General features: G+C 42.4%; 1 protein-coding gene across 1 annotated transcript in view; it reads left to right on the forward strand.

Annotated features, from left to right (window-relative positions):
• LOC133459751 (roundabout homolog 1-like) overlaps positions 1-9,036 on the forward strand; it is a 113,596-nt gene extending 104,560 nt beyond the window's left edge. Inside the window, exons 17-28 of the mRNA XM_061740020.1 lie at positions 258-455; positions 1,156-1,182; positions 2,531-2,570; positions 2,760-2,914; positions 3,059-3,418; positions 3,502-3,618; positions 3,714-3,849; positions 5,004-5,569; positions 6,033-6,173; positions 6,268-6,489; positions 7,562-7,713; positions 7,813-9,036. Coding sequence (XP_061596004.1) covers positions 258-455; positions 1,156-1,182; positions 2,531-2,570; positions 2,760-2,914; positions 3,059-3,418; positions 3,502-3,618; positions 3,714-3,849; positions 5,004-5,569; positions 6,033-6,173; positions 6,268-6,489; positions 7,562-7,713; positions 7,813-7,839 — 2,141 coding nt within the window. The 3' untranslated portion in view covers positions 7,840-9,036. The remainder of the gene's footprint in view (positions 1-257; positions 456-1,155; positions 1,183-2,530; positions 2,571-2,759; positions 2,915-3,058; positions 3,419-3,501; positions 3,619-3,713; positions 3,850-5,003; positions 5,570-6,032; positions 6,174-6,267; positions 6,490-7,561; positions 7,714-7,812) is intronic.
• The last annotated feature ends 1,367 nt before the right edge of the window (positions 9,037-10,403 follow it).

Raw genomic sequence — 10,403 nt, forward strand, 5'->3', positions numbered from 1 at the left:
AAGCCTACTGGCTTGCTCGCTCCTCCCTGCACAGTTTCTTTTAACTGAACTTACTTGTGTAATGTTCTTTTTTATGTTATGTGCTAAATAAATAAATAAACTAAACTTTAAAGTGTGTGCATGCAAATTGGACTTAGATGTGTGCCTCCCCATCACCATTACTAAACTACTAAAGTTTTCCCATGTGCATTCTGCAGATGAGTTCTGTATTTATAATCTATAATTTGGATCACTTTGCCTATGTTTTTATTGTTCAGACTCTGCAGGCCAGATGATGGACATCAGTGACAAAAGGGACACTTTATCACAAATCTCAGATGTGGTGAAGCGGCCGGCCTTTATAGCTGGCATTGGCGCCACCTGCTGGTTGGTGCTCATGATTTTCAGCGTGTGGCTCTACCGCCACCGCAAGAAGAGGAGTGGCCTCAGCAGCACATACACTGGAATCCGCAAGGGTGTGTTCCTGTTTTTCTGTCTGTCTCGATTCAAAGGTGCATGTTTATAATCTTATAGCCTCAGTGCGAGTGAAAAACAGCGTATGATGCCACCTCTTTGAATACATTCAGAGGGTGGTATAATTATAGATAGGATCAAGCTCCGACACGATGCCACCACACGACAGCAGTCATCATTTCAGTGGAGTTAAAGAATATTTTCAGAGCCCGATAAGCAGATCACATCAAAGAGTGAAAAAATTCCCTGGTCTAATCACGCTCTGACACGAAGACTTCAGAGACGAGTCTGCATTTGAGGCTATGAAATGGCTGACCTTTAATCACTTATTTGTGGTGTATTTTCCTCAACGCGGCGCAGTATTTCAGGCAGCAGCCTGTCAGCCTGCCAATGATGCCGTCAGCCACAGCGTTGCTGCTGTTTTCCCAGCGTCTGTCAGGTGGCCTGTCACCCTCATTAACCTTCAGACATGAGACAAAGACATTAGTAACACAGATGGCATCTGCGTATTGAAATGACTTTACATATTACATTCATATAGCAAGCAAGGCCTATCACAGCTACTGTACTTGAATACACACAACACACTGTTAAAAGTCCTCTAATACTACTTTCTAGGATAACGCTAGTCTGTTACTTTACTTTTAAGTGTTTGTGTAACATGTCTAACGTCCTTGTATCCTCCTTTCTTTGTCCCTACAGTTCCCTCATTCACCTTTACACCAACGGGTATGAACTGTTTGATTCTCCTAGTAATGTTTGTGTTATTCTACGTATAAAGCAAATGTATTTCTTTATATTCTTTTTTTGAGCTGCTGTATGCAGTTTAGGGATGGGCGGTATGGACAAAAAAATGTATCACGATAATTTCTGGCATTTAACCCAATAACGATAAAAAAATACCAATACAAAAAGTGTCATCAACGGGAATATTTCTTTCTTTCTTTCTTTCTTTCTTTCTTTCTTTCTTTCTTTCTTTCTTTCTTTCTTTCTTTCTTTCTTTCTTTCTTTCTTTCTTTCTTTCTTTCTTTCAGGCTCATCTTACTTTCTTTCTTTCTTTCTTTCTTTCTTTCTTTCTTTCTTTCTTTCTTTCTTTCTTTCTTTCTTTCTTTCAGGCTCATTTCTTTCCTTCCTTCCTTCCTTCCTTCCTTCCTTCCTTCCTTCCTTCCTTCCTTCCTTCCTTCCTTCATTTCTTCCTTCATTTCTTTCTTTCTTTCTTTCTTTCTTTCTTTCTTTCTTTCTTTCTTTCTTTCTTTCTTTCTTTCTTTCTTTCTTTCTTTCTTTCTTTCTTTCTTTCTTTCTTTCTTTCTTTCTTTCTTTTCTTTCTTTCTTTCAGACTCATTTCTTTCTTTCTTTCTTTTTTTCTTTCTTTCTTTCTTTCAGGCTCATTTCTTTGTTTCTTTCTTTGTTTCTTTCTTTGTTTCTTTCTTTCTTTCTTTCTGGCTCATTTCTTTCTTTCTTTCTTTCTTTCTTTCTTTCTTTCTTTCTTTCTTTCAGGCTCATTTCTTTCTTTCTTTCTTTCTTTCTTTCTTTCTTTCTTTCAGGCTCATTTCTTTCTTTCTTTCTTTCTTTCTTTCTTTCTTTCTTTCTTTCTCATTTCCTCAATTTATCGTTTTTACCGTGAGATGACAAATTCTTACCGTGGGGAATTTTTTTGACGGTTTATCGTGAACAGTAAAATATCACCCATTCCTAATGCAGTTCAGTCCATTAATTTGTGTTGAAAATGAAAACATAAGAAACAATGAATTGATGTTAAACACAAATAATATGAGATGACACCCAAAGTGCTTAGGCATTACTGTAACAGTCTATCCTCTGCATTTTCTAAAACTAGAAGATATATATTTACATAAAGATTTGCAGGTTTGGAGAAAATGGTGTGTCTGTTCACATGGATCATTTGATTTTATTATTAATGCCATGCTTTAATGCTGGTGGAGGGTGCAGGCACAGACTTTTGATTTCAGTTGGCTTCAGATTTCTGCTCAGACTCTTTAGCTGCCTTTCGTGGCTTTCCGCCCCTCTGAGGAAGCCCATCAAGGTTAAAACCTTTTTTTTCTGTTTTTCTTTGCAGTCGCATATCAAAGAGGAGAATCCGTGTGTGGCGCCGGCAGGTGACTGATATATTTGTCCCTTTGTGTGAAATGCAGGCTGGAGAAAGTCAGTCACATAATGTAAACACTAGGGGGAGATGTCTTCCTGCTGTTAACATCCTCTGTGCAGCCGCTGCATGCTCGCTCACCACTGATGTATGAAGATGGCAGGTTGTGATTGATACCACTGTGCTTCCTTCGTGTTTGCAGACCTGGCCCTCTCAGCATGGGTGACCCACTAAACCAGCTGTGGCTGCCAGACAATTGGCCAAATGCATGTGCCAATCATAAGGACTGCAGCATCAACTGCTGCAATAATGGCAACGGCACCAGTGACAGTAACATGACAACATACAGCCGACCAGGTCAGTTCAAGACTGAAATCAATTCGTCTCTGAGATGCACCTGGTGAAACTGACCAAACCCAATCATCCTGTAGCAGTTTCTAAAGATTTATGATTTCCTGTGTTATTGCTTTGTTCACGAGCTTCTTTGTTTCTTGTACTCAGCCGACTGCATAGCCAACTATGGAAACTATCCAGAAAGCAAACAGGGGGGACAGCTTGGTACTGAGACAGCCATATACAGCGACGTCAACCTCTCCAACGCGCTCAGTGAGATTAAAACATTCAATAACTCCAACTTGTGCTATGTAAGTCCGGGAGGAGATTCAACTGGCACGTATGAGCCCATTCCATATGCCACAACACAGCTCATTCAGGCGAGCATAAAGAACAAAGGTGGTGCTGGTGGCTCTATAGCAGAGCCTCTGGATATACCTTGCTGGAAACAACCCCCCAACCTGCCTCCGATACCCAAGGAAATGGCTGCACAGATGCAGCACAGTATGACTGAGCCAAACAGTAAAGGTATTGTTGAACATTTGAAGTGCTTTTCAGGATTTACATATAAAAAGAAAATGCAGATCATTTGCAAGCTCCTTTGTTTTCAGATCTGCAAGGAAGCGAGGGAACGATCCACCCTAAAACTATCCCATACAGCCAGACCCGCGATCACAGCACGGGAGGTTCACACCACAGTTCAGACAGAGGCAGCAACAGCACCTCAGGTGACGCCATCGACGGCTCTCTCACACTGCTCGATATATCAATGAGGCAAATAGGGAATCTGTATTTACCCTGATGGTTACTTTGCATTTCTCAGGGAGTCAAAATCAAAGGAAAGCAATGAGAGCGCAGAAGACCCCCAAACATAATGCAATATGCTGGGGCGAAGCCTTGTCTCCTCTCCATGCTACTACCCTGGATGGGGATGAGTACAGTCTGCCCATGCAACGAAGGTACGTAACAGCGTAAAAGATGCCACAGACACCGCTACATATGCCTAAGAAGAGCTGAAACAAAACACATTCAGAGTGCGTTTCAAAATGCTTTTATGTCTTAGGCCCCGTTTACACGGAGCAAAAACGGAGGCGTTTTCATGCGTTTTGGCCGTTCGTTTACACGAAAACGGAGCTCAAAGCCCCCAAAAACGATCATTTCTGAAAACTCCGGCCAAAGTGGAGATTTTAAAAACTCCGTTTTCACGTTTGCATCTAAACAGAGAAAACGGAGGAAAACGGAGATTTACGTCACATTATGCGACAGAAACGTCACCAGCAGCGTCATGAGTGTGACCTGTGTTTACAATTTGTTTGGCCACCGTCAATATTTTCTTTTATTGTACCTGTTTTAAATTCTCTCAGACTCTCGTTCCGTCTTGGAAGTGAAGCCTGAATTATGGTCCCGCGTTAAATCGGCGCAGAGCCTACGGCGTAGGGTACGCGGCGATGCGCGCCGTACGGTGTGCGTCGCCGCGTACCCTACGCCGTAGGCTCTGCGTTGGTGTAACGCGGAACCATAAATCAGCCTTAACTGGAAGTTACACGTGTCATTTGTTGATGTTTTTTCCAGGATTCTGATTGGCTGGCATGACGTTAACAGCGTTGTCATGCGGGTCCGTGTAAACGAGGATATTTTTGAAAACGTAGAGGGGAAAATATCCGTTTTTGTAAATACCCGGCTACGTGTAAACGTGGCCTTTAGATCAATCTGATAAAACCTCTGATGGAGGACAAGAGTTCTCATGTAAACCTGCAACAGTCTTCATTTAGATTCAGATTTAAGTCTACTCTTCAATGAAGTTCTGTAGCATTGCAAGCACTTTGTTTTAATATTAGTTTTTTTTTTCTCATTCTGTTGGTGATTTGTTGCAAGGTGTCTACGTCTTATGGCAGCATAATAATTTGCCTTAATTTCAGGCCTGGTAAGAATTATAATAGAAGCAGATAATGATGCTTTTCAACAAGAAATTACTGCTTCGAACTCTTCTGGATGTGTCATGTTATCATACATCTAATGCATATAATGATGCACAGTAAATGTGTTGCGACTGATATCTCAGGACTTGCCCCTCCCTTTAAGCGTCACTTGATGCCAGTTCTTTTCTCATTAGCTTTGAACCCGAGGAGAAAATAGAAGGCTGTCCTATTCCAGGAGTAAGAGGAGCAGGCTCATCTCCTCCTGAAGTGCCCTGCAGTCGCCCGCCCACCTCATCATCACAAGAAGACCTGAGCAATGGCCTCCATAATGAAGCTGAGCACTTCACGCACACCTACAGCTCGATACCGCTCTGCGTGGACACTGACGGGCAGGAGGAGAACGAGGAAGAGGCCGAGGAGGAAACGGATGCAGAGCTGGCTGAGAACCCGTACAGCCGACCCCACCAGCATCATCAGAAGACCAGACACCAGCTGCATCACCACCTCTCTCCGCACAAGCTGCTGCTGCATGGGCTGGAGCAGACCCCGGCGTCCAGCACGGGGGACCTGGACAGATCAGTCACGGGGTCTATGGTTAACAGCTGGGGCTCGGCGTCGGAGGACAACATCTCATCAGGCAGGTCCAGTGTTGTCAGCACCTCAGAGGGATCTTTCTTCACGGATGGCGATTTCAACCAGGCGGTAGCCTCCTCCCGGGATATTGTAGGCCTACGCATGTGCAGATACACAGAGGAGTCAGGTAATTTGTTCCCGGTTTCCAAAAGAGAGAACTCTCTTTTGCATTTCACATCCGAGCACCAGTGAGGTTAAAGAAAAATGACTTTAAACTGTAATGTACGTTTCCAGATGGTCTGTCTTTGTCCCCAGTCGCTGTGGTTCAATTACATTAGTAACTGTGAATATTAGATAAAAATTCTATTCAAGCTTTTTATTACTCAAAAGAAGAAAAAAAATGGAGACAAAAAAGTAAATAAGATATGGGGGTTTGAATGAGATTATGTCCATTACAAGAATTGAAACTGCAAAGCCTTTTTTTTTCTATACAATTCTACACACAAAGGATAGGCCGAGGGAGAGACTCTGTTAATATCTACTGGGAGCATTTCAAAGAAAATATACCCCAAACTGCCTCAGTCTTTTTGAATGTATGAACTGTAAGTTTCCATTCAGGCTTTTGTGTTAAATGCGTGTGTTGATTTCAGGCCGGCGGCACCAGCGAGCCAGCAGCCCCATGTCAACAGACAGTAACATGAGCCCTGCAATGACACATAAAAGGCCCAGAAGGCATAAACAGAACCAGTCCGGTCAGCAGGGCTATCAGTCCGCAGATGTTTTCAACGATGGTACGCATACAGACGGAATCGAGGATGAAATTTGTAGCCACGCTCCTCTTGAAAGAGCCACATTTCAACGTCTTTGCTCTTCTTTGTCCCCCAGACTCTTGCATGCCTCTGAATTTCACCAACCAGATGTGCCACGGGGACTACAAAGTGAGGGGGGCCACGCTGCCGCGGATGGGCTCTGGGGAGAGCCGGGGTCGACGGGGGAGCACGGGAACTCACAGGGTCAAAGATGGTACGATTGAGCAGAGCGAGAGTCAGGCGACGGGCAAAACTCAACCGGGAGGAAAAGGGAACAACAAAAACCGACAGCACTCAGGTACCGGATGGAGGATTTCAGCCCGTTCTTGAAATCTCAATAAGTATGGAGCCAAATCAAGGCCAAAAGTTTTGCTAATTTGAAAATAAAATTTGAACCTGAAAATTCTTTTTTACAGTTTCAATTATTTTTTTTTCAGTTTCAAATCTTTTTTTTTTCAGTTTCACATCTTTTTTTTTCAGTTTCACTTCTTATTTTTCAGTTTCAAATTTTTTTTTCAGGTTCAGACTTTTGGCCCCGATCTGGCGTGGGGGGCGTGGCATCAACTGAGAGGGGCGTGGCATCATGAGTGACAGCAGAACAGAGAAGGCGGGGGACGTTCCTCAGTCATGTTGCCTTCAGGAAACGTAGGTTGCCGAAGTTATCAGTAGAAGTATGATTCAAAACTGTATATACACACCATATTCACGTGATTGGCAGTGGAAAAAACTGATACTAGTGACACATTTCTGTTTATAAAGCTGTTTTAGACCGTACTTGGTAGTATGTGGAAGTGGGAAATGTCAAACTTTAAAGTGTGGCTGTTGAACTGTACAATCTGACATAGTTTATTGCTTTTATACTGCGATTGGTGCCAAGTACGGTCTAAAACAGCTTTTTAAACAGAAACGTGTCACTAATATCAGTTTTTTCCACTGCCAATCACGTGAATACGGTGTATATACAGTGTTGAATCATACTTCTACTGATAACTTCGGCAACCTCCGTTTCCTGAAGGTAACATGACTGAGGAACGTCCCCCGCCTTCTCTGTTCTGCTGTCACTCGTGATGACACGCCCCTCTCACTTGATGCCACGCCCCCCACGCCAGATCGGGGCCAAAAGTCTGAACCTGAAAAAAAAATTGAAACTGAAAAAAAAAGATCTGAAACTGAAAAAAAAGATCTGAAACTGAAAAAATATTTGAAACTGAAATAAAAATATTTGAAACTGTAAAAAAGAATTTTCAGGTTCAAATTTTATTTTCAAATTAGCAAAACTTTTGGTCTTGATTTGGCTCCATAATATAATATAATATAAGCCCTTAGATCTTAATCCATCTCATTGTTTGTCCTAACTGTCTCTCCTTCAGAATTTGGGGATGTTCTCCTGTACAGTCGTCCCTGTTTCCCATCAGGTCAAGCTCAAAGGGAGCCAGCTTCTAATTTATCCAGCTTTCAGTCGTGCAGCGACCCAAGGGCCAAACATGGGGAGGCGGTGGCCGCGACAGGACACGTGGAAGAGGTGCAGAGACATCGGAAGTGATTTGGCATTTTCTCTAGTGTGACCATGTGTTGAATATATCTCAACACGGGAACTGACTCGTTTGTGTTTCTTTCACAGTTTGTGAAAAGCCAAGAAGCGATGTGAGCACAAGGGGGAGTATCCCACGGTTACTTCAAAGGACTTTGACTTGGACGGCATGGACAGAGACTTTAAAAATACTGCACAATGCACAAGTTTTTTTTCTACTTGGAATTTCCCTTTTTTGGTGTTTGAAAAGAAGAAAAAATAAAGATAAAAACATGCTCTCATATTTAAGTCTGTGGACTTGTTTATGTTTTTTTTTTTGCTGTTTTTTTTTTTTTTTGGTTTGTTTGGTTGTTTCGGTGACCAGCTTCAAGGACCCTGAACTGCTGGTCGCTTAGGTAATAATAATGAATGCACATTTGATGGCGGTTGTGAGTGTCTACTAAAATATTGCTCCCGGCGACTGCTTGATGCGGTTTGCGTGATATTTGTGTGTCTATTGTTCTGTTCTTTTACTGTAACTGATATACAGTCATTACCAGCCATCTTGTAAATTGTTTACTGCCACAGAAGTGCTTCAAATTTTATATAACAGTGTCGACGTTTTCTAAGTGATGTACATCTTGTCTTTGTATTATTTGTCTACTTTGGTTATAAAAGCACAATCAATTAATTTTATTTCAAGTCAGTGTTTGATGAATTTTGCTCTGGAGGAAATCTGTTGTTGGACTCTGGTTAATCATTTTGTCTACTTCATGTCAGGCTGCGAAAAAAAAAAAAAAGATTTCCAATGGCGATGATGCATTTAGTTGCATACAATTGAGCTGCTTTCATTCAGTTTTGAAGTGTCTGTTGCGTGTATTCGGAGAACTGCATGTAGATCCAAACAAAGAGGTTTCGCTTCCATCCCCACTGCTTTGGCCTTCGTTCGGGATGATGAAAAGTCTGGTCATGGGCTGGATCCATTTATTGTTTCTCTTTGCTGAGTTCCTTTATTTTACATTCTGGGCTTGCTCGACTTTGCCTGTAAATTGTGCAGCAGAACTAGAGTATGAATTTAAAATTCACTGACTAGAAGTCTCTTACAGATATGAATTTGCTCATACGGCAGTTTTCCAGATCTGTACGATTAAGTTGCCAATGAGTCCAAAATATAGTAAAACCTCAGACTGTACCTGAATGTAACAGAGGATAATTGAGTTTTGTCTCTCTAATTGGCATACATGAGTCTGTGCAATTATTAGGCAATTGTCAGTCAGCAGAATTCCTATGTAGCTTAATTACAGCAAAATCATCTGTAACAAATGAATAAATAAATGCACAATGGACATTTTCTGGATCTATTCACAATTACTTTTTGGTGAAACAGTGTCGCCTAATGCTGTTAAGTGTTGTAGTTTGTCTTTCCTTGAAATAGAGGGTGGTTGGAAAGAGCCCGAAAGCTTGGTTTGAAGCAGAGTGGTTTTTGGCGTGTGATTAGGTTCTACAACAAGCTCATGGTCTTCCTGAACGCTGCAGACTTCTAGCCTGTAGCCCTGCTTGGGTAAAGTATCTCCCAGCAACTGGCAGCTGGTTATGGAATCAATATTAAGTTTCTTCTTTAACCGAAAGCCCGTAACTGCTATTACTACTCTGTTTTAAGAGCAGCATCCACCATTTGCCCATTAGTGATGAGGCAGGAACCCGATCATCTACTCGGTCGGAAATCTGTAGATAAAACTTTTGAAAACTTGCCTTCGGGGATTTATTTAGGCCAATTTAATGCGTCAACGTTGACGTTCTACTCAGTATTGGCTGCATTAGGCCGTATTTCAGCATTTCAGCTTCGACACATCAGCTTCATATCAAGAGATTTACAGTTTTTTGTATGTAATTCGTTCTCTTTGACTTTGCAACACTGCTGAAGTCAAAAAATGTTTGGCTGTTCAGTGGTTTGTTCGTCAGTAGTTTAGCGACTTCATCTGGAACAAACTTTTACCGTAACCGTGACTACCTTAAAGGTATTGTGACATGAAAAACAAATTTTTCTTGATTTTTTGTGTTTTGTTGGGTGTCTTGACATCAATTACACCCAAAAAACAACGAACTTTTAACATTCAGTGTATTGTGTGCTTTCTGGGATTTTCCGCATAACTGTGCAAAAACGGCGCATCTGGTTTGGTGGCGGGTCGTTACGTAACGGCCCGCTAAATCACCGCCCCCTCCACCCAGCTCCCTGCCTCCTCTCCTCTCCAGTGCACCATAAAGGCTGATTTATGGTTCCGCGTTACACCATACGCTGAACCCTACGGCGTAGGCTCTGCGTCGATTTAACGCGGAACCATAAATCAGGCTTAACACGGAGCTGTTTAGAGCCTCTTTTGTTCTAATCACCGGTACGGAAGACAACTGCTAAGAAGACCCGCAGCCACTGACTGGACTTAAGATAAGGGGACACTGCTGCTTGCATGCCTTTATTTTTATGATTGTTTGCTGTGGTTCGCCCTGCTGCTTTTCTGTGCATGCTTCGCCTGTCGCTCCCGGCTTAACTCTCCGACGCCGCTGTGAGCGTATGGCTGGAGGAGGACGAGGTTGGGAGGAGGAGCGGAGCAATGATTGACAGTAAAGGGGGAAAAGGAAGCGTTTTTCACGGCGCAAAAAAACACTGTCATAAAAAGCCAGGGATGGAGTACTAGAGTGAAGTT

Source organism: Cololabis saira, chromosome 14 (genome assembly GCF_033807715.1).
Source record: "Cololabis saira isolate AMF1-May2022 chromosome 14, fColSai1.1, whole genome shotgun sequence".
Taxonomy (NCBI): domain Eukaryota; kingdom Metazoa; phylum Chordata; class Actinopteri; order Beloniformes; family Belonidae; genus Cololabis; species Cololabis saira.